Here is a 22,044-nt window from a genome sequence, read left to right on the forward strand (position 1 = left end):
TGAGATCAGTAACATCCAATCCTAATCGCGACTGCTGAATTCTGGTGTTCAACGTTGTCAACGTCCGCACCCCCGAATTAATTATTGTGTCTCATTATCTAAACAGCGCTGGTGAGTTTTGGTGTTCAAACGTCTTGATGCTGTAGCTTACTAACCAGATAACTGCTGCGCCGACGAGGCAGAGATGTACCAGTCACAAGCTTCACAACGTAACCGCTATTGTTGGCGCACTAGTGCACACTGCGTCGTTACCCATCGATGATCCAATCGACAAGAAGCACACAACATACAGCGCTCCGAATTCGTCGTAGAAACACTCCATGTTGCTGGAAAGTGATAAGAGTGATATACGGAGAATGCAGCTGATATGTATATCTGTCTCCCGACCAGGGATGATCGATGACCATTCATAACGTTCCATAGGTGGTAGAGGCATCACGCACTATGCCTGTTCTGTCAAGCGGAACAGCTAAAATGCTGGTGCAGCAAACTGGTGGATTCTTCGTATGTGAATGGCATAGTCCAAGCACATCTGGAAATCCCGCGCCGTTAACTAGGTTCGCATCTCGCTGTGAAGTGTGGTGCGAGCACACAATACTGTGGACCTAATCCATGTCTGGCATCACCAGAAGCAGCCGAACTGACGCGTTCCTTCATGCCGGGGTGGTCATCTAACAGTTTGCCGTGACTGCTGTTCAGCTGGTTTCTAAGCGCTGCTCCCCGAATTGCGGCTTGCTGCTCTCCCACCACACCCAAATCAGTAGTCTCCGGATGTTTTGGATGGGGTTGGAGTGACATTTCCCGACCTCCGACTCCATGCTCCATTTCTAAAAGCGTCTGGTTGAGACTGCCAAATCATACATGAACGTTTTCATAACTGCAAGAACAGGTCTCGTCTGTTGTCTATATACTAGTGTGCACCTTCATTTCATTCTAATTGTGATGTCGACTATGGAATTCCTGCACTGAATCTCACGAGGACCACGAGAGCATCGTTAACGCGTAACCATCGTCTTTGGACACCCACTCCTGAACAGGATAGGCCCCGGCAATGGCCCACAACACCTGCCGCTCGACGCGGTCATATTTGTGGGAAAACGCGAAACGGATGTATTCCCCTTTGTGGACAAGGATGGGTGTTTCTGATGGGATCCTGAATTGCGTCTCTTTAAGGCAACGGAAATAGGTCTCGTTCCGGCCCTGTACCTGTGAAACACGCGGTTAGTGCAGTGCTTCGGCTTAACCTGCAGAATTTACCTCGTTGGAATAGGGGTTATAATCAATGCACCAGACATCCACGGTGTTGTCATTGAACAGGTCGCTAATGTTACTCGATACGTTGAGAGCGAAGCGACGAGTGACGCCTGCCCTATCATTATACGCAGCGTGGATGTCGTCGAGCTTGTGGTATCTACTATCGATGACGTCAATGAAGCGATCCCTGGGAGCCAGAACATCCCTGAAGGTACAAATCTACTTCAGTTGAAGAGCACGGACGGAGAGAGTATGGAAGCAACACTCCGTGTCATATTGTCAACGGAAGGACCTGCTGCTGAGTACTTGCACAGGCTTGCTTGTGTCCGCGATCGATCCACTATCAGAAACCCCTTCTGATATCCGTGGAGGTTCGCGGCGTTGGCCCGAGGATTCCCTTTCAAAGAATCTGAGTGGAATCCCGGAAGAAATCGATCAGTGATCCGGCCTGATCCGGCTCTTCGGCACTAATCACACCTGTCCGATTGCACCACTGATGTCGATGGTCCCCCCGCGCGATTACGCCGTGCGGGTACGAATAATACCAGTCCTTCATGGTCATCCCTGTGCTTTACGACGCATGGCACATGCTAACGGGATCCGGGCTGTGCCATTATTACGAGCATTTTCTCCTTGCTAGACAGTGACTCTTTCCCCATTTCGGAGTCCGTCCGTACCACACGACATGGTCCATCGTGATTGGAGTAGGTTGACTTCTTCCCTCTACTTGATCCGTTCAGCTCATCTGCGCCCGTGAAGCCTCTTTTTTATGTCTTTTGGAACGTGAGTGACATCAGTATGGAGGTCTTCATATCATTTGGCTGACAATCTGTCCACAGTTTTGATTGGATCAACTCCTTTCATTTGGTGTAAGCTAGCTTGAAATAATATTAAAAAAGCAATTACGAACAGTACACTTTCAAAGAGCGATCGTTTCATGGATTGGATCCATCTAGTATGGTCTCATCATATCGCTGGTATGTGGTTTTTATGTTACTAATCACTCATGGTTCACACAAGTTACTATTTGACTGGCCATTTCCCCTTACCTTTGGTATAATAATGATGCGCTCGCTGTCAGCAGCGTTTTCTATGTTGCTGCGCTGGTAAGTACTGACGAGCTATAAACGTTGCTGCTGACATAGCTTCTTATCACCGAGCACAAGACTTTCTCGCAAGTCATTTACGTCAGGGAGTAGCAACTGGGGCAAGAGCTTGCTATCAGAGACAGATCGACGAAGTAGCCAACTTTCAGTTTTTTACTGGCATACTCCTCGGCAGCACTCCTGCAATTGTGTTCCACTGACGCTATTTTTCTCATTACTGCAACCCTGAAGAAGCCCTCTCAAGTTTTTGGCGTCCTTGCAATAGGATCGAGTATCATGTCACATTGTTGGGCGTTTATGTTCCTCTTATTTACCTCGGTTTGCCTGGTGAAGCGGCTGGATTTTCTCCATACTTAACGTTTTACTTGATTTGTGTTTATGTATGGTGAGTCGATACCTGGCACTGGACAAATGGGTTGGGACATTCCGAACGGCGTTTTTAGAGGCTCAATAAAGCTGTGGTTGCAATCCCGATGATGTTACTGACAGACGAGACACCGAGTACATGCGGTCGGTCGCATTATGTATTAGAGCTCTGGGTCTTGCTCCCCGATTTCCACAGTTGGTATATGTCTAACGTATCCAAGTAATGTTCTGTGGTTAGATGTTCTTGAAAATATTGTGCATCTGTAATCAGTGTCCGCAATTGGCTTTCCGAGCTCCTGTTTCAGATTGAAACAGAAAGGGAATGCAGTACCTGTGGCGGTGAACATGTGGACCATTCGATAGCAGCCCAGTCGGATCATATACAGTAATACACGGTCTGGTGGCCGCTTCCCCTAGCTTACACATTCCTATTTCACAACAGGCCAAAATGTAATGAAAGCTTTGAACAGCCTGCAAAGTGGCGGGCGCGATCCGCGAGATGGAAATAGTTTTTGCATAGTTGCCTCAGTTTGCGCATCACACGGGCTTGCGGGAACACCGCACTAGTGTGCGATCATTCGTGACATATCATATGCTTGGTCAATGGTGAAACTGTCACCACTGAGGTTTCCGCACCATGAACTTAGTACTTGTTACCCACCGGTTTGCTGTGAGTCGATTGCAAAATAATAGTAAGGGGCATAGCCCAATTGTACCCTCTGAAGATTTAAAAAGCTAGGAAGAAGGTCGAGGAGAATCAGAAACCACATACCACCCAGTTCTTCGAGTCACAAAACCTACACCCTTCTGAATATACACAATGGTCTTCCACACTCGCGTCGCACTTGCTGAGGACTACGAACTTTCCCAGTCTCAGATTGACGAGTACCAGAACAATGTCTGTTGTGTACTTACGATGTATCGGGATGTCTTTGCTGACGGATATCCCCTAGGGCCACATCCTGCTCAGGAACGTTATTCCTGAGTCGGAGATCGCTGAATTGCGCACTGCTGTCTTGCGGGCGCATGAAGCTCTCAAAGCCCAAGAGGAGGACTTCCAGAAGGCGTTCCGCGTCACCCAAAACCTATGGGAAATTAACGACGTCGTGCGTGCACATGTCTTGTCCAAGCGTTACGCAGGTGCGTTCGTGACGATGGGGCATCGATCTCATCCTCACCTTGAAAAATAAGGAATCGCTGCGAAGTTCTTAGGCTGCCGCGACGTGCGGATTTACCACGACCTCACCTTCTTCAAAGAGGGTCTCGGTAAGGGCAAGCCGACGCCGTGGCACCAGGACGGGCACTACTGGTGAGTGACCTCTGTCTAACTTGTAGCGGCGAACGTACACTGAGCTGTGTCCGCAATGACAGGCCCCTTGACACGGAAAAGTGCATAACCCTTTGGGTTCCGCTTACCGACTGCCCAGTAGACATGGGTCCCATGTCGTTCGTGTCGGGTTCACACCTCAATAAAGATGCTGAACATCTACCGATTTCTGATGAGAGCGACGAATATATCAGAGAAATGGTCGGGAGGGAAAACCTTTCTGTGGCCCCCGCGCAACACATGAACGCAGGAGATGCAACATTGTAAGTATCTTTCTCCCAGCTGTTGGAGATCAAGCTTAGTACAAATGTTATAGCCACTCGTGCTGGACATACCATGCTGCGGCATCCAACACCACAGAGAACACTAGAATTGCTTTTGCTATCGCGTATTATGACGCCGATGCGACGATTCCTCTGCAACCGCCAGCCAATGAGCGGCGTGCCGCCAATTTGGCCAGGTGGTTCCCTGCGACTGTACCTGGCGGGCCTGCGGTCAGTGAAGTGAACCCTGCTATCCTTTCTCCCCATGATTGATGGAGCATTGATATGTGCTCCTTAAGGCCGGTATGTAATCGGATACCTTCATTGAGTAGATCTCCTGTAAGTTTAGAATTGGTAACCCCGCTACCGCAATAACCCCACCTGGGAGCTAGACTCTGGGTACATACCTTAGTACTTGTATAGCTTGTGTACAATGGCCTGCAGGCGATTATTTACGCGAGAATTGAAGCAGCCCGTAGTCTGACGAATCCAACCAACGCAAAGCTCTGGATCAAAGTACAGTACCCCACGGAATTTCATTTGGTTCTCGTACCTTGTAGTTGGAGACGCCCGCCCCACCATCACTGCTTGTGCATGTACTGCTGAGGGTCGGACTTACAAATCTCTGGGAGTTGTAGTGGTGCAAGCGTGCGTGCTTGCTACGCGTAACTAATCCTAATCGTAATAAGTACACCGATCCGAATGTCGTCGAGGACTAATAGCTTGCTATGTGATGCGTGAAATACAGTGCCAAGCAAGAAAGGTGCGGCAGCGTACGTCCAACCGCACGCGGCATGTTATGATTACTCGATCGCTTCGTCGTCCCCGTTATTTTTATTCGCCGCCCCCTCCCCCTTCTCCCCCTCCCTATTTCGCCCGTCATTTTCTAATAGTCTCAAAACGCTCGCTGTCATGCCCGCTGTCACCAAAGTTTGCTGCAGTGCGTCTCGTTTCTGCCGTTGGCATCGCTTGTAGCTCACTCCCTGTTTGTCACCCACCCATGTAGTCGGCGCTGGATACGTCGGTGAGCATCGCAAACTTTTCAGATTTTCCTCATCCATCTCTCACGTACTCTTCTCTCCATTCACAGGAGGTCCCACGTGTGCTGTCATTGCCCTCAAATGCCCTCACATCAAAGTAACTATCGTCGACCTCAACCAGTCCCGAATCGACGCGTGGAACAGTGCAGACTACAAACTTCCAATCTATGAGCCGGGTCTCGAGGATGTCGTGCGCCGGGCACGCGGTCGCAATCTCTTCTTCTCAACAGATATCGACAGGAGCATCCAGGAGGCCGACCTTATCTTCGTGAGCGTGAATACCCCAACCAAAAAGTCCGGCGTTGGTGCGGGCTTCGCCGCAGATCTCAAGTTTGTAACATGTGCTTATCTACACTCGCTACTCACTTCTTACCGCTTTCCCAGCTATGTTGAATCCGCGACTCGTCGTATCGCGAAGGTAGCTACGTCAAGCAAGATCGTTGTGGAAAAGTCCACTGTTCCGTGTCGCACCGCACAATCAATGCGTATCATTCTCGAGGCCAACTCAAGCCCCAACTGTCGGTTTGATATCCTCTCCAACCCCGAATTTCTTGCTGAGGGCACGGCCATTAACGACCTGTTCAAGCCTGACCGTGTTTTGATCGGCTCCCTTCAGACTCCCGAAGGAATCGCAGCATCAAATGCTCTGGTCGAGATATACGCAAATTGGGTTCCGTAAGTTACCACCCCCTACGTCATGCCATGGTTACTTCTGCGGCCTTGTGGTCGCTTCGCCCCCCCTATCCCTTAAATTTGTATGGTGACTTATGTTTTTCAATCTGCTAACACAGTAAGGAACGTATTCTTTCTGTCGGCCTTTGGTCCTCCGAACTTTCCAAATTGGCAGCGAATGCAATGCTTGCGCAACGTATCTCCTCCGTCAATGCGCTCTCTGCGATCTGTGAAGCTACTGGCGCCAACATCGACGAAGTTGCACATGCTGTCGGGTACGATTCGCGTATTGGACCCAACTTCCTCCGCGCGTCCGTTGGTTTCGGAGGGTCTTGCTTCCAAAAAGATATCTTGAACCTCGTTTATCTCAGCGAAAGCTTGCATCTTCCGGAGGTTGCAGAGTATTGGAAACAAGTGGTCACAATGAACGAGTACCAGAAACGCCGTTTCTCCAAAACAGTAGTCGATACGTTGTTCAACACGATCACCGGCAAGGTGCTGTCACTGTTCTCGCATAACTCCTATTCTCTTCCTCACAGTGAATAAATGCCAGCGTATTGCCGTCCTTGGATTCGCATTCAAAGCTGATACGGGTGACACACGCGAGTCTCCAGCCATTACCCTCGTCAGGGACTTCCTCCTCGAAAAGGCCCACGTGAGCATCTATGATCCTCAGGTCGAGCATACCCAGATCTGGTCGGATCTCTCCGAGGCTCTGCCTCTCGTTCCATTGCCCAACCGTACGTCGCGCTCTTTTGTCCACATTGCTTACGCGTAACTGATACCTCATTCCCCGTGGCAAACGTGCTAATATGTGTCTGTCCCAATCCCGTACCCACATAGTGCAAAAACAAGTTCACATCGCATCGAGTGCTCTTGATTGCTGCAAGAACGCGGAAGCAGTTGTCATTGCTACCGAATGGCGTGAATTCCGTGAAATCGACTGGGAGGCAGTGTATAGGGGCATGAACAAGCCTGCTTTCGTGTTTGATGGGAGGCTACTTGTTGACGCACAGAAGCTTAGGTCGATCGGGTTCAAGGTGGGTTCCTGCGTCTTGTGGGACGTACTCAGACAGATGTTGACCTTGGATAGGTGACTGTCATCGGACGGGGAGAGCAACTCTAGGTTACATACTGACCTCCGACGGATCATATCGTAAGCGGACGACTGACGCAGCACGTAATGGGTTGGACTCCATCACGGACTATCCACATTCCCTATTACCCATAGAAACTGCAGTTGATTATCTCGAAGCACATTCCCAACTAACCATCCTCTGTACATATCTAGTATCTCCCCTTTTGGATTTCCGAGACTACGAACTATTACTCCCAGTAGAAAGCGCGTTCTCTCTAGATACGTGACTACAAGTTGGAAATGCCTGACACCATCGTAATCTATCGCAAGCTAATGAATGGACAAGTGGTAGCGTTGATTCCGCGAGTACTAATGGACATGAGTAGTCAAGAGAATTTTTTAAAAGCAGATCCGTCAATATTCAAACACTAGTTAGATGTGTTTCAACCTCCAGTACAAATGTAAGAAAAATCTCAGTACTTCATATGCACAAATCTAATCCACTATCCTAGTATGTATAGAGCCATGGAGAGGACCATGTCACCTATCCCTGCCATCCACCGAATAAACCGCCGTGGCCAAATACCTGTTGCTGAGCCTGGGGATGCATAGGCGACTGGAATTGCATTTGCGACTGCAAGAACGGCGTGGACGACGTCCCAAACGGTTGATGCTGTTGCGGCAATGCTCCACTCGTAGCGAAGGGCGTTGAATACGGGGATGGAGTGTGCGGAGCTGATATTGAACCTCCTGAAAATGGTACCGTGGACGGCGTCGGTGCCTGGGGTTGGGGAGCAAGCAGGCCGGTCGGGTTCGGCACGAGTGAAGGCGTAAGGGGTCCCATGAACAAGGAAGTTCCAAAAGACTGCTGAGGATTTGTCATGCCAGTGCCGATAGGGCCTGTGCCCACGCCACCGACACTTCCATAACCTAGGGGAAAGGGGTTCGGGCTTGGAGTGCATGCTGCACCATTAGTGAGAGGGAATATCGGTGAAGCGGGAAGCGAAGTTGGCGTGAATAAACTTGCTCCTGTGAATGGGTTTGTGTTTGTATTCATCGTGGGGAAATTGATGCTGGGGGTGCCAAGAGGTGCTGCTGCTGCCATAGCGGTTGTATTAAAGGGGTTCCCAGCGGTCACACCCACACCCGTTACATTCATGTTCACGAAAGGGTTTGGAGGCATGTCCAGCGTTGGGAATGTTCGAGACTGCGGCACCCCAGTCGGCGACATTATCATCGAAGATGCTGCAGTTGGTAAAGATGACAAAGGCGCTGATGGACTGTGCGACAACGACTGGTACTGCAGGGGAAGTGAAGAGTTCTGCGCAGAATCTTGCAACGAGATGAGCTCGTCCCACACCTCGCCCTTGTTTGGAACTGTGGGTTTAGTGCCAAGCAGTGCATTTGCTGACGAAGGAAGGGGTTGCGAGACAGCACGTGTTGGCGGGGCAGTGTGCTGAGGGAATGTTGGCGACCGCGTTGGTATAGTTGCTGATGACAGAGATGGAGAAGCGGACGAGCCAGCAGCGAATGAGAATATTCTACTAGGCATGTTCTCAGGGGTCTTTTCAGGCGGAGGTGGTGGTACTGGCGACCCTTTGCGCACGACAGGCGCCTCCCCGGATAATGACATAGGTCTGGCTCGTGTGTGTTGTGTAGACGCAGACGCCGCTCTGGGCGGTGGTATGACTGCGTTTCGCGGTGCAGCCATTGGTGACTTCCGGGACATAAATCGTTTGAATTCATACTTGGCTACAATTATCCAAAAGTGGATCAGGAAGTGATCTCCGCAGACACGGTAGTATAGGCCTTACCACGGATGAACTTTTCTAGCTCGCTGTCTCTCTCTGTTCCTATCAGGTTCGCAGGGGGAGGATGTCGAACTTCGTCAGGACAGTATAGTTGATTGGACTTGATGTTCCCGTTTTGCTTCATAAACTGAATTGTGGCTGTCAGTGACTATGATGGGAAACGGATCCAGAAACAAAACCAATCTAACCTCGACTTGTTCCTTCGACCACTCGTCGAGCGTCAAGCTCTTCCTGAAATCCACACAAAACGACTCAGCCTCGGACTTCTGGGTCTCGACATACGCGGAGCAGAAAAAAAAAAAGAGAATACGTACACTTTCGTGATATGGGTCCCAATCTTGCGATGGATGCTTGCACAATTCACGCTGTCGGGTGATATGAACATTCAGTTCTAAGAGTACAACTACCATGCAGAGCAGGAGGAGCCGAGGGTCCAGGGTCGGCGACATACCAAATGAATATACCAATGTTAAACGAAGCCCATCTAGGGGCACGAGCTTTACAGTCTGCGCAGACATCTGTGGCACGTATAGTAGAGGGTAGATACACGGAGAGGCACGAACGAGCCCGAGGCCAGGAGAAAACAAGGAGTAAGCAGCCTATTGGAGCCGGTTACTGCACAGGACACACCGTTCCCAGGTTTCGAGACAAGCTCCATGAGAACGCGACGATTCCTCTCTGCCGCGATCTTGCTGATGCCAGACGACATCCCTGCGCCAAGTATTGTCCAGTTGTCGGTGTCGGTCAACTCGACTTGAACTGAATGTAGGTTCGGTCGGAAGGGTCGTTGCAGTAAGCCTCACCACAGCAGGTTTCGGCGTATATTCTGCTGGAAACCCTTCAGAATACCAAGTTCGGTAAGCAACCCCTATGGGAGGGGTGGTGACGCACGTTCCAATCAGGGTCATCGAGAAACAACCGTCCGATTCGATTACCCGTGGCGGCGGTACACCAACCTCTCCGACCAGGGACACGTATCCTTCCTGCGATGTCTGGAAATCCTGCTGATGGATCCTCTTCATCCGCCCTGCCACACATGGAAACGGGGGCTGCAAAGGAACAAGCTCTTCGCGAATTCTCCCAATATCCATTCACCTCCGACGAGGTCTTCCAGGTGCGTAGTGCCTACCCATTCTCAAAAACTGGCGAGCTCCGACCGTAGGGTCGGCTTCCACGTATTCCTGATTACTTGCGCTCCATCCTTACGATACTGACAACGCTAACCAATATATACCAGCATGGTTTGATTCAGATCCTCGCCCATTCTTCCACTCAATCCACTTCGGAAGAGGAGAGATCAGAACTTGCACTCAAGACACAATTATTTTACTTTAACCGGTGCGCACCTTTCCTTTTCACGACAGCCCTTCATATATGTGGTACTTCGTATTCGTAATGCACTTTATCCCTTTCCACAAGTTTACCTTCTTGACACGAAACCGAACTCGTGTCGTGTATTGACTGTCCATGATTGCGACCTTCTGCTGTGATTCGATGTTAATGACGACATTAATATTGTCATCCGGTTTCGTGGCCGACAGACAAACGGGGCGCAATCTTACACTCGAAGATGTCAAAAGGTTTCCCTTAGCAACTTCCGACTTACATCCCTCAGTAGATCAATCAGTGGAGTTGCTCGAAACCCAACCGTTGGACAAGTCGCCTCGTATTCTCTCCTTCGCAGAGCTGAAAGACCTCATTGAATCTGGAAACACCGAGAAGATCCCTCACAATAAACACATCCCCGATCAATTGAATGTACGTCTTCGGCTTTTGGTTAGGGCTTCAATATACGCTCATCCACGGATGTTTGTACGCTTGACTGCACGGAAATGAAACCTTGTCGCGACGCGTTTACTAAACCGTGATAACGGGAATGTATGATCGGGAATGGTGCAGGATTGTATTCCCAGCCTGTCAAATGCGTCGGTAAGGAAGAAACCCTGGGAAGCCGCTCGCTCACCAGTACAATGAGGCCGTGATAAGTACACAACTAATGTACAGTTTTGGGGCGTCCTTGGAATATGCTTTTCTTCTACGTGCCGCGCAAAGATAGTTATAGACGTAACAAGATTGACGCTGATGCCATCATCTGGACACCACTTTGCTGGCATCGTGTGCATCCATCACCAACCGCGAATGGGTGTCGTACCTCCCAGACTATATTGATGTACTGCAATAAACTGAGTCTAGAACGCCACGTTGGCATTTTTACAAATCTTACGATAGAGATTCGATTAAACCCCCTAAAAGCAAGGTTGTCAGCAGGTATCTCACCTGGTGGTACATTAATATATCGGTCCTGCCACAATATACATACATACTTGTGCGTTACTCTCGGTCTGACAAAGTCCCAAGCTAGTGTCAGATCATAATGCAGTTCCGCATCCAGGTCGGTAATCTGAGACAAGGATCAGTACTTGCGTTCCACCGCGAGGCACTTCAGAAGGTCCGCGTCTAATCCGGTCGCCGGAGTGTCCCGGTCCTTCCTAACGCCCCAGGCCCGAACTTTGACAGCAACCACGAATTTTTATCCGCCGGCTTCTTGTCATCAGAGTTTTTTGCTTCGCCGATGATATTTGTCTCACCGTAGCTGTGCATCGACTATCAGAGGAACTTCTCGACCAGCTGATTGCATCCGTTGATATCCGTCCACCCACCGTCGTCGGTGCGGAGATTCGCACAAGAAAACTACGTTTGGCGTGATGGCAACCGGCGGGCCTGCGGCCCATCAAGCTTTTCGGGATTGTCAGGTTACAGAATCACGAACGCTGAACCCTCTATCAGCATGTAGAGGCGCAGGGCATGCTGGATGGCGTTTGAGTTTCACTCGTGGGTATTACCATGGTGTAGTCACCTGAATATCGGTGCCATTCCCATAAACCTGCCTTCTCCGTCGACCCTATCAATGGTATGTAGGCGTCATTGCTTCAGTGAGCGCGCATGCCATCATAGGGGGCCGCAGCAAGTACAGCATCGCCTGATTTTTGGGTTCGCGAAGTGGTCCTCGGGTACAAGCTTGGGAGTCTTTTGTGCAGGGGAGACGCCTCATATGTACTTACATTGGATATAACCAACATGCGGATTGAGAGTTATGACATTCACTTGCCAGATAGTGTCCCCAGAATCGGATCCACATAATGCATCGCAGCCTATGGGTGCGACTCGCAACTCTATCGCGATGTACCTATTCGAAGAGGAGAACTGTTTATCATGTTACCATTAGGTCCGATGGTGATGGTGGTGTCAGGAAGGATTCTGGGGTAACATTTGGACACCTGCTAACTGTCAGGACGGGTAACACCGAATACTTACTTTTGGGTGCTTGTGTTGCTATCATATTGATAGGCGGAGGTGCCACAGGCACACAGTGCACCTTGTCCTCGTTACTATGCACGAGTTGGAGAGGCTACGTGATCAAAGTCATGATCCGTGACTTTACTGAGCGCTGAGTCCTGACCGTACTCACCTGCTCTTACCACGCCTGTGGAAATTCCCGGCCATTCAGTTTGAGATACTATGAATAGATGGCACTTAGCACTCCATTAGTACCTGAGAAGCCGTTTCCAGCATCCTCGCGTCCATATGTTTGTGGGTGCGGCCAACCACCGCCAAGGCGCCCGCTCCACAACGCTGAACCTTGTCCAGACCCCGGTCGTTATTTGCATCCGCTGAGCATTGCAAATATGTATTCAGTAGTGAGACTTACTTGAGGAACAGGAGAAGACTCTAGATCATAATGATCCGATCAGGATCTTATTTTTGTCGCAGGGTGGCAAACTATTAGTAGTAGCCATGCCCATTCAACGTTGTCAAGCTCGAGCCACGGTCTCGGCACATTCGCATGGGTTGTGGGAACTGGTGCTCCTATCAATAGTGACTTCAACTTGCGAGTCTCTGAGCCACAAGATGGGAAGATGCGTGACCCAGCTACATAGACAAGGCAGAATGATTGCACAAAGGGATGCACGAAGAGGGAAAAGTGATGCGTGGCGAAAGAGAACACGGTGACATATATGAAAATGAAGGCAGTGCGGAAGTACATCTCTCTGCTACTAGTCTATGCGAATTGCGGAACATGCGAAGGGGTCCGGTCTGTACCGAGTTCCGATCAAACAGGGGAAATATAACTAAACTGGATCGGTCTCGCACCTCCTAACAAACTCTACTTCTCACCCAACTTGTCCTTGATCCATTGTGCGGACACGTGTTTCTCCACGAAGAACCCTTCCACTTTCTTCAGCTCGTTTACCCCGTCCAGCACCCAATCTCGTGATCCCCATGTAGGGTCGTCGCGTATGATGGAGATTGTTGTGAGTGTGGTGTGTAAAGCAGGAAGTATGTCAGCGTCGACATATCCTATCGGGGCTTTGGCCGTATAGCGGTACTCTGGAGGTATTCCCTGAGAGTCTTGTTTGGTTGGATGTGAAGGTGCCTTGGGGGATGGAGATGATTTTGGGGAGGGCGGGGGCGAGAGGGTAACGGAGGCAGGCGCTGCCAGGGCGTAGTCGGCGTGTGTGCCCGTTATTTGGTAAAGAAGGGACCCTGATGCAGATGAGAAGGTGACGGCGATTGCCCAGTGGGAGGAGTCTTGTGACGAAGACGAGGAGGGGTGTGATGAAGATGGCCCGGTGGGGACGAAACGGGCGACTGCGAGTTCGTAAAATGGCGGCATACTTGACTAGGGAGATTCCGGGGGTGGGCAGAAAGCTTGGGAGGGGAGGAGGGAAAGACAACGTGCACTTATAGGCAGGCGAATTGTAAGGGAGACCGCCGAGGGAAAGACAACGTGCACTTATAGGCAGGCGAATTGTAAGGGAGACCGCCTGACAGAGGGACATGTGGCTGGCGGTGGTCGGTGTAGTAAGTACTTATGGGTGTGGAAGCGCTCTGACGGAAAAAGACGAGTCCCCCTCGGGCTATAGTGAAGCATTACTTTTGAGTGTATTAAACGCGACAATATCGACGTATGTCCTAATCTATCCCTAAATGTGTAAATTAACGTCTCACCGTCACCTCCTCCGCCAATACGAATTCGGTTTCGGAGTGTTGCCCAGCCTTGTAATGCTGGTCCTAAAAAGTAAGCGGAAAATTCCAGGGCGCTCTCTCCTTACATTATCGATCCTCTAATTTCACCAACATGGCAGATCAATCCTCGGGTCATCATCTGGTCCATTTCCTGTCGCAATCTGTGAGTCCGGATCAGTGTCCACCGATAAAGAGGTCCACTGCATTGCGTGAGAGGCTTCTTCCTCCTAAGTTCGAATTCATATACACTTTGTCAACTCTTCCAAATTGGTCAACGACGCTGTCTTTGTCGTGGCTCGTGCTGCCAGTCGCCACGACAGCCGTCGGACGTTTGCACTGCGACTAACATAAACAGGACTGTCAGTCAGGCCCATCCACTGATCAGACGTTTTCGGATCGATGTAAGCAATCAGCTCTCGGAGTAGACCCGTCCATGTTTACTTATTACCGAATAAAGAGCTGGAACATGAGTCCCGTCAACTGTCCGGAATTATCTAGCTCTCCACGCCATGTCCAGAATTTTACCAATATAGTCCAAAATTAGTTGGGTTCCGAATCTAAGGTATGTATTGACAATACGATATCTTCCGCAGGTTCTACGTATATATTAATATCGTTGCGATGGGGAGCATTTATGTGCCGAACTTCTCTGCGTTGTATATGCAAGTCAGAGTAAGTCAAAGAAGTCGCTCGCGATTAGTTACATATTATCAGAAGCATCATGCAAGATAACGAAGCGAAGTGAATGCATATGGACTTCGGCCTTGCTCACAAACACAGCCACGAAGATCGTAGTGAGTCTCTTGCAAGTGAAACCCAGATTCACGTCTTCAAGGACTGCGGGAAGTACGGACGCAATATCAACCCCGAACATTCTCCGCCCAGCCACGCCAAGCATTTCAATTTCGACGTCAGGGCTGGGCAAAGTCACAAGACTCGAATTTGAGGTGGGATCAGCGGCTTGGTCCGTAAATTCCGAAGTTGCATTCATTTCACCGGAGGATAGTTGTATTACGTTGGGCGATGGAAGCTCCCCATGCAGTCGCAGCAGACGAAATTACTGTGGAAGTACGAGCTCATACCCTCAGTATGTATGGGGAATGAGCAACCGAAAAACCAAGCGTTGTCGTAGGGGAGCGATCCATGATAAGGCGGAAAGGGGCCGCGGCACGAAACATGACTTGTTGACTACCCAAAGCAGAAGGTGCTGTGCGAGTAATGAATTTCGTGTTTTATCCTACACGTAATGAGTATGCTTCCAATGGGCTCATAGCTTACGCAGTAGTAGTACGGGAGCAGGAGGGGCATTTCCAATTCCATATGCCACCTGACGTTTTCGGCGGGGGCTCCACCTGTGTATTTGTAAGCTATACTTCACTAAGTCAGTTTATCTCGGAAAATTGGCAAGTGGCGGTGCGTGGGACCTGCAAATTTTGGATCGGCCTCCTACTTCACTAAGTTGGCTTGGGTATTTTCTGTGCATGCCTTGCTAAATGACGGTAAATGACGGCTGAACTTGGGTCGTGAGTCCATAAGCCAGATAAGCATTTGCCCCAGAATGGCCATGACGGCATGCAAGGCGTATATTAGTGTGGATGCCGGACCTCGAAGGGAACCTCAAGATGGTAATATTGACAGCAGATTGAACTCGCCCAATTGATACATACACTCGGAGGGCAACTCTCCTGACCAAGCTAATCCAGGTACTGGTGCTGCATTAAGAAGGGTCGTGTTCTTCCTCCCGCATTCGTAAAATGAAAAAAACATCTGGAACCGGCTGTTCGGGAAAGCAGGTTACTTCGGGAAACCATATCAGTGCTGATTAGCGCCCAGAGTGTGTAGGCGACTTGCCTGCCGATCCAGCCTGCCGAAGTTCAAAAAAAGCTGGAATGTAATGAAAGCGCGAAGATCGGCAGACTTATGAAGCAGTGACTGCGCCATTACAATTCTGAGCCACAGAGTTCGTGCCAGAGACCCTGTAATTATGAACGTTAAGTATGATCGCTATTGTGACTTGCAGAATGTCAGAACCTACTTTTAGATCAAGCTTGCGTGGTTCGTAGCACCGTACGCGCACATTTTGCGAGGCACGAATGATCAGTCTATAAGAGCAAGCTGATTCGAATTCGTGGCTCAAGCTTGAGAGCGGGTCTGATACATATGTAGAACATGGTTTACTAAAACCGTGGTATTGTTAGAATGAACACGCACAGGTAGGTGGTTATACCTATGGGACTACTCAACAATTTGGTTTGCAGTCGCTTGCTCGTTTGGTGGACAGGTTGATGGCCGCGATCCACGGCTGTGGCACTGGTTGGCGATTTTCCCACGGGTATTTGCTGGGCCAACTAGCAGTGCAGCAGATTCCTCACTGCAACCATCCATCCATCCCGCTACGTTACCCTCCAATTTTTGCTGACGACGACATCGGACAAGAAGTTGATAGGAAATGGACCTATAGCTTTGCAGCAGTGCAAAGGAGATCAGAACCGACATTCCGTGTCATTCTTACAGTGTCACTATATCTTGAACCATATTCATGTCCAGCGAAACAGCTGCTCAAGTTGCGAGGTGCGCTTTCTTTTTGTCGGATTTTCTTATTTCGTAGCTGACAGATACGCATCTTTTATATTCTGATGACATCCCTGACTGCTATGCATGATATCGCGAACGTACATCCTTGCGTCTTGGTATGACCATGGGCATCAACATCATTTCGGGTGGAATCGCTTGAATGGACTGGGGAACAGGGAGGCCAAGGGTATTTACCAAGGCCTCAAAGAACTCTTCAAGACACACAACCCCTGGGATAAGGAGGTCGAGTTCAATCGGAAAAAGTATGTCTCCCCCTTTCTTATTTCTGCCGTGGAGTTGATGAGAACCGACTTCCCTTTAATCGTGTCTTCGATAATATCCACGTTCATATCCGCCATTACCCCAATGCTCACTTTTCGATGATGCACTCGTTGCAAAGCCTCCGTCGTCTTTATCTCCGTCTCCTCCTTGTCGAGCCATATGCAAAGGAATCCAAGGATGCGGAGACGCATCTGTGGATGCAAACATCTTACCAATTTATATCCCTGTACAAGCAAAACATTTCCAACCTTGACCGTGTTTTGCAGCAACAAGGACGTCCTCCCCGCCGGAATCGTGTTCCACCAGATCAAGGCTCTGATCAACAACATCAGGACCAGCGTAAACATGGGCCCGTTGAATATCGTAAGCTCATGCAACGCTTTCGCCAGTTCTTGGCCGAAGAAGAGAAGTTTTGGATACGCTTCGTCGCTCGATACCATCGTCAATTCAATATATCCGAGGCTCGGCCAGTCCTGATCGAACTCGGCGAAATCTCTGCGACAGCGAACATAAAGATTCCGGAACTCGGAGATACGAGTGAGGGTGGCGCTGCCGGTCCTGCTGTTACGAACAGTGACGTCAATGTAGAACATGAAAACAACTCGGCCGGGAGCGGTACAGCCCGCCCACCACGCGACCACTTCGGTTTCCCGCCGGAGGATACTGTCGCCTTGCATCCACCCCCTAACATTGACGAAGCTGAACGACGTGCGGCTATACTGGCCATTGTTACAAAGGCTCTCGTATGTCTAGGTGATATTGCAAGGTACCGAGAACTCTACAATGAGTCCGGAGGTCGACCAAAGGCAGGACACGAGGATGGGCCTGGCGTGGGACCAGCTCGTCGCGGTCGTAATCGTCGTGAAGGGCCAAATTCTAGTGGACTTGGGCAGGTTACAAGAGCACGCACATACCACCGATCGATTTCCCTCTACGAGCATGCACGTGCACTCGTTCCGAGCGATGGTAATGCAGCGCACCAACTTGGTATTTTAGCGTTTTATGGTGGTGACATCTTCCACGCGCTGTATTGGTATTGGAGGGCCCTTTGTGTTAGGGCACCTTATGAAGCTGCCGTAGAGAACGTCAGGAAGGTGCTTGCGAGGGCTGCTTCAGAGGGAGCCTCGAGATGGTCTAGCCAAGGTGCGAGGGTGGAAAGCGACGAGAAAGTATTGGCTAGGAAGGTAGAGGAGATGAAGGAAAACATCGCGTTTTTATATGCGTTATTGAGGGTTGGAGCTCAGAGGTGAGCCATTACCATCATCGTTCTTGTCTGTGCGAAATTACTTTGACACATCATTTCCATAGGCTCAACGTTAGCACTGATGTTTTAGCCTCACATGTCGCAGGGAGTTTCAAATCTCTGGTATCCGAGCGAGCCCTGCCTGCAGAGATGGTCACTCGGGTAGTCGTTCTCGTTCAAGGTGCTCTATGGAAACATCGGATGATCCGCGACGCATCAAGGGCACCTTCTGCCCCTCAAATTTCCAAACCCCATGAACGCGAAGGGCGGTCACGTTCGAGGTCTCAGTCAATGGGAATGAATGACGTCGACGAACAAACATTCGGTCCCAATCCTGACGACACTAACAGCGACACCCCAGCCGTTATCGAATCTCAGCTTTTTATGCACCTCTTATCGCTTCATCGCGCTCTCTTTGAAGTCGGTGCAGCACAACTCGCGACGCCTCCACCTTCCGACGCATCCGAGAATGAATTGGCACCAAGGATTACGGCAGTTTTCAGAAGGATGCTGCCTGCGCTGAGAGTGGCCAGTAAGTGGATGGTGGGAAACGTTAGCTATATCATCAAGGCACTCTCGGCAAGCTCGCGCAATACGGACTTGAATGATGGTGCAAGGGGATGTGAGACAGAAGATGCCCAACATGGTGGTATCGCCCTCTTCCTCATTCGCTTCACGGAGTTCTATACTGCACTTGGAAAGACTTTTCCTCTTGAGAAGCTACCGAAGCTGGAAGCACCGCTCGATGAGGACGTCGATTTAAAAGGCTTTTTGCCGTTAAGGGGCAAGATGATTGGTGATGATATCGGTGATAGAATAGGACAAGGGGCGACGTCCTTGGCTACGGAGGGTGCAGGTAAGCAAAATGCCAACAAGGAGAGACGTAGAGCGTATGCACCCACAAAGGTGCCCAAGGAAGTTCACCCGAACGAAGAGCAACTTATGCGCATATGGGACCTGGTCACGGATGCAAAAGCGTTGACTGAGGTTAAGGTAAGGATTATGGCTGTCTGGTATAGCACTCGTGCGCATGGGCTGACTTCGTGCTTCTTCGTCCGTTTTCTCAGGGTTTCCCTGTCCGTATGGAGGGTTCGGTATTTCTGCTAGATGACGCCGGATTTGAGACGGGAACAAAGAGCTCATCTTTCATCCCTCCTGCGGCAATGAGTCCCTCGTTAAATCTAGCCTTTTTACCCGAATTACCGGACGAACGAAAACATGAACGCGTGCACCGTCTTCAGCAGCCACCTGGACAACGAGGTCTGCCGGAGCACATGGTAACATCTGACCATGAGCAAGATGACGATGTGGGGACCGATGCCGGCCGAACAGACGATGATCCTGTTGGGGACGCATTCAGAGAAGTGTTGGATAACCGCCCTTCGTCTGAAAGTGAACGCGATGAAGACGAGGATGAAGACCAGATTGTGTGGAATCCGAGGTATGTGGTTGATATTTCTTGATTTTCTTGATTTTCCACGCTCTTGCTGACCTCGCGTTGGGCTTGCACAGACCGATAACCTCTCCACCAAAAACCGTGATGCCCACTACGCCTAACTTGCCAGAAACGATCATAGCCGATGCAAGGACGGTTAAAGTTAAAGAATCACCGAAGGAGCCAATTGCAATGATAACTCCAAGTCTCAACTCGGCAGCACTACCTTTCCCACCCTATCGGGCGGTTACTTCCTCAAAACCTAAATCTCCTCCAGCTGCGGCAGGAACTACCGCTCAGGACTTGCTAAATAGTGTCATGGCGCTGGGGGGGTCGAGCAATAGGATTGCGGGTGGGTTGAAGACAAGTGCAGACCTAGGGTTATCTCCACGTCTTGCATCGGGTGTTGTTCCGTCACAGCAGCCGCCTTCATTCTTGTTTGGACCTGGCTTGCAGAGTTCGCCTATTTCCATTTGGTCTACTTCGTTGGACCAGGACCGTCTGTCTCTCCTTCCACACCATAAATCCACCGAGCCGAGTCAGGGCATTGAAAGTGGTGTTGGCCTCGGGGAGCACAATCGACCATATGCGCACTCGCATATATCTGCACCTAGCCATGCCCTACCAGTGTCAGCGCCGAGCGCAGGTTTGGCATCCGTGTGGCCTCCTTCATTCGCTGGTGGCTCTCCGCATCACTCCTTAGGGACAAGGATCGGTACGAGTTCGGCTGAACTACCCTTGACTCCCCATATGCATGCTCCCATTCACCCAAGTGATGTGCATCATATTCCGCAATCGTTCCAGACAATTCGCGGTCCCGGTCCGAGCCACCATCGGACCCTGTCGTCAAGCCTCTCTGGCTCTTCACCAGTCATACAGCAGAGCATGGCTTACCGAAGCCCGCCATATGGCTTGTCTGGGTTGCCTCCAACTACTGGTGGTGTACTTTCTTCAGGTTCTTCACTGCCAAGCGGCATAACCAGTACAATGATGAATTCGTCGGCAATGGGGGCCAGTTCGCTTTCTGGTGGCCCCGGATTGTCCTATCATCCAACTGCTGGTCCTAGTTTTACCGATCCCGCCATCGTGTCTGTGGCTGGCCCTACTCTTGGCCCCGCGCCAGCACCACGTCCACCACCCAACAGTCAGATTGGCATCCCTCAGTTCGAGGTGTTTTCTAGTAGTGGCATACCTGCACAACGGCAATACCTTCGACAAGGACCTCATTCCAGCCAACCAATGTCATTCAGCGCATGGGATAGCACGGTGTGATTTTGAAATGATGGCGGTACATCGTTTGCCCCCAACCTGACGTGTCATTATCTGGACCGATGGTTCGCAGCTTTTAGTTTCGTTCTCATTGTCCCTCGCTACGGTTGATCGTCATGCTTCCCGGCTTAAGTGTGCAAAGCTCCATGGGCTGTCTGGGGTTTTCTGATACACATTTGTGTGCGCTTCAGTAGGACTGTATGGCAGTGTTCCCTGAACACGTACGAATCCACATTCGTCCGCATCCTCTTACCCTTCTTTCGATCTTCTCCCCCCAAGCTCGGTGGCGTGTTTAACTCATGCCAATAGCTAAGTTCTGGTTGCTTATGTTTTCTCCGTTCCGGACTGCCAAGTACGTTTATCGTTTGGAACCCCTGTTGTATGACCGACCTTTTCTTTCCAATGATGATTCATCGTATTTGGTTTCTCTCCTGTTAATTCTGATTTTTCCTATTGCTGGCTTGGTTTGTAAATGGTTTGACTTGTTTAATGATAGCGCAGAGGTCAGTGCCCAGCTCTAGTGGATACTGCCACCCAGGATTTGCTCTATGTCATTGATTACTCTGCACAAATGCTACAGGACAATCAACTGATGATCATTGATCTCACTTACCAATGCCTCATTTTGATCTGCAATTCTGGGCAGAAAGCAGTGCATCATTCCATACCACTGCATCACCCATAGCATGCACAACTGCGAATCGCTTTATATCATCTACAGTACATACATATGTGCACCATTACATCTATAATGTAGAAGCCCAAGGATTCCCAACGTCACGAACTTCAAGACATGTAAGGGTATGTGTAGAAGAGTCATTATGATACGCGTGGAATCTCGGTCCACCAGGAAATCACCAAGAAAATGGAGCAAGAAACGAAGAACACAGGCATTCGAAAGGGGTAAAGTATGGAAAGGGTGTCCAAGGGACGTCTGCAATAGAGGGCGACACAACGCCCCACCAAAATCAAACATGGTATAGCACGGGCTCACGTTGCCAACGTCACCCCCAAGAGGTCCGAACGTCCGTAAATGCCAATTACTTTGTCTGAGGTTCGAGAGAAAAAAGCGTAAGATTAGGGCCTGAACCCATGTCAGGAAGAGAACGCCCGACACAGTTCAGGCGGGAAGCGATCGTCCGTATCATACAATTACCATCCCAATATTCGTTAGTTCTGTTTATTATCAAACCCGCGCCTGAGGGCGGGAGGCGTGGGGAAGGAGTCAGTGAGGGACGGCAGCACGTTGTGGAGCAGCTGGTGCGACCAAACCTTTAATGGAAAGGTGCTATTCAA

At 50.0% G+C, this 22,044-nt stretch overlaps 8 protein-coding genes across 8 annotated transcripts; 5 read left to right on the forward strand and 3 right to left on the reverse strand.

Moving 5' to 3' along the window:
- Window positions 1-972: 972 nt before the first annotated feature.
- Window positions 973-1,643, reverse strand: F5J12DRAFT_911747 (histidine-specific methyltransferase; the record flags this gene model as incomplete). The annotated part of the gene is made up of 3 exons (XM_051749050.1): window positions 1,498-1,643; window positions 1,258-1,459; window positions 973-1,206 (listed from the first exon to the last, which is right to left on the reverse strand). Exons 1-3 carry the CDS (start codon window positions 1,527-1,529, stop codon window positions 973-975), a joined length of 468 nt encoding a protein of 155 aa, XP_051602311.1. The 5' UTR covers window positions 1,530-1,643.
- A 1,857-nt stretch (window positions 1,644-3,500) lies between these two features.
- F5J12DRAFT_523892 (phytanoyl-CoA dioxygenase) lies at window positions 3,501-4,635 on the forward strand. Its single transcript, XM_051739865.1, has 5 exons — window positions 3,501-3,624; window positions 3,680-3,866; window positions 3,918-4,035; window positions 4,098-4,316; window positions 4,370-4,635. The coding sequence occupies exons 1-5, from the start codon at window positions 3,547-3,549 to the stop codon at window positions 4,587-4,589; spliced, it is 822 nt and encodes a 273-aa protein (XP_051602312.1). The 5' UTR covers window positions 3,501-3,546; the 3' UTR covers window positions 4,590-4,635.
- Window positions 4,636-5,106: 471 nt separating this feature from the next.
- F5J12DRAFT_523704 (UDP-glucose/GDP-mannose dehydrogenase family, NAD binding domain-containing protein) lies at window positions 5,107-7,402 on the forward strand. The gene is made up of 8 exons (XM_051739863.1): window positions 5,107-5,256; window positions 5,323-5,340; window positions 5,407-5,686; window positions 5,741-6,031; window positions 6,148-6,523; window positions 6,582-6,768; window positions 6,872-7,068; window positions 7,122-7,402. Exons 1-8 carry the CDS (start codon window positions 5,229-5,231, stop codon window positions 7,152-7,154), a joined length of 1,410 nt encoding a protein of 469 aa, XP_051602313.1. The 5' UTR covers window positions 5,107-5,228; the 3' UTR covers window positions 7,155-7,402.
- Window positions 7,403-7,415: 13 nt separating this feature from the next.
- F5J12DRAFT_523718 (uncharacterized protein) lies at window positions 7,416-9,720 on the reverse strand. Its single transcript, XM_051739864.1, has 6 exons — window positions 9,548-9,720; window positions 9,369-9,435; window positions 9,232-9,282; window positions 9,106-9,148; window positions 8,921-9,044; window positions 7,416-8,858 (listed from the first exon to the last, which is right to left on the reverse strand). The coding sequence occupies exons 1-6, from the start codon at window positions 9,624-9,626 to the stop codon at window positions 7,651-7,653; spliced, it is 1,572 nt and encodes a 523-aa protein (XP_051602314.1). The 5' UTR covers window positions 9,627-9,720; the 3' UTR covers window positions 7,416-7,650.
- Window positions 9,721-9,725: 5 nt separating this feature from the next.
- On the forward strand, window positions 9,726-11,262 carry F5J12DRAFT_817002 (uncharacterized protein). The gene is made up of 6 exons (XM_051745112.1): window positions 9,726-9,754; window positions 9,808-10,031; window positions 10,155-10,255; window positions 10,459-10,675; window positions 10,817-11,192; window positions 11,240-11,262. Exons 2-5 carry the CDS (start codon window positions 9,906-9,908, stop codon window positions 10,889-10,891), a joined length of 519 nt encoding a protein of 172 aa, XP_051602315.1. The 5' UTR covers window positions 9,726-9,754; window positions 9,808-9,905; the 3' UTR covers window positions 10,892-11,192; window positions 11,240-11,262.
- A 1,820-nt stretch (window positions 11,263-13,082) lies between these two features.
- Window positions 13,083-13,598, reverse strand: F5J12DRAFT_717501 (uncharacterized protein; the record flags this gene model as incomplete). The annotated part of the gene is made up of 2 exons (XM_051741063.1): window positions 13,083-13,319; window positions 13,401-13,598. Coding segments are annotated over 2 exons (435 nt in total), but the record flags the coding sequence as incomplete, so codon positions are not given.
- A 459-nt stretch (window positions 13,599-14,057) lies between these two features.
- F5J12DRAFT_781283 (uncharacterized protein) lies at window positions 14,058-14,891 on the forward strand (the record flags this gene model as incomplete). The annotated part of the gene is made up of 5 exons (XM_051742546.1): window positions 14,058-14,108; window positions 14,479-14,507; window positions 14,539-14,617; window positions 14,674-14,739; window positions 14,766-14,891. The coding sequence occupies 5 exons, from the start codon at window positions 14,058-14,060 to the stop codon at window positions 14,889-14,891; spliced, it is 351 nt and encodes a 116-aa protein (XP_051602317.1).
- Window positions 14,892-16,293: 1,402 nt separating this feature from the next.
- F5J12DRAFT_524013 (uncharacterized protein) lies at window positions 16,294-21,107 on the forward strand. The gene is made up of 6 exons (XM_051739866.1): window positions 16,294-16,516; window positions 16,696-16,782; window positions 16,920-18,047; window positions 18,110-19,037; window positions 19,112-19,485; window positions 19,557-21,107. The coding sequence occupies exons 1-6, from the start codon at window positions 16,485-16,487 to the stop codon at window positions 20,749-20,751; spliced, it is 3,744 nt and encodes a 1,247-aa protein (XP_051602318.1). The 5' UTR covers window positions 16,294-16,484; the 3' UTR covers window positions 20,752-21,107.
- The last annotated feature ends 937 nt before the right edge of the window (window positions 21,108-22,044 follow it).

The sequence above is a fragment of the Pisolithus orientalis genome (assembly GCF_024613125.1).
Source record: "Pisolithus orientalis strain OTSU chromosome Unknown F5J12scaffold_7, whole genome shotgun sequence".
Taxonomy (NCBI): Eukaryota; Fungi; Basidiomycota; class Agaricomycetes; order Boletales; family Pisolithaceae; genus Pisolithus; species Pisolithus orientalis.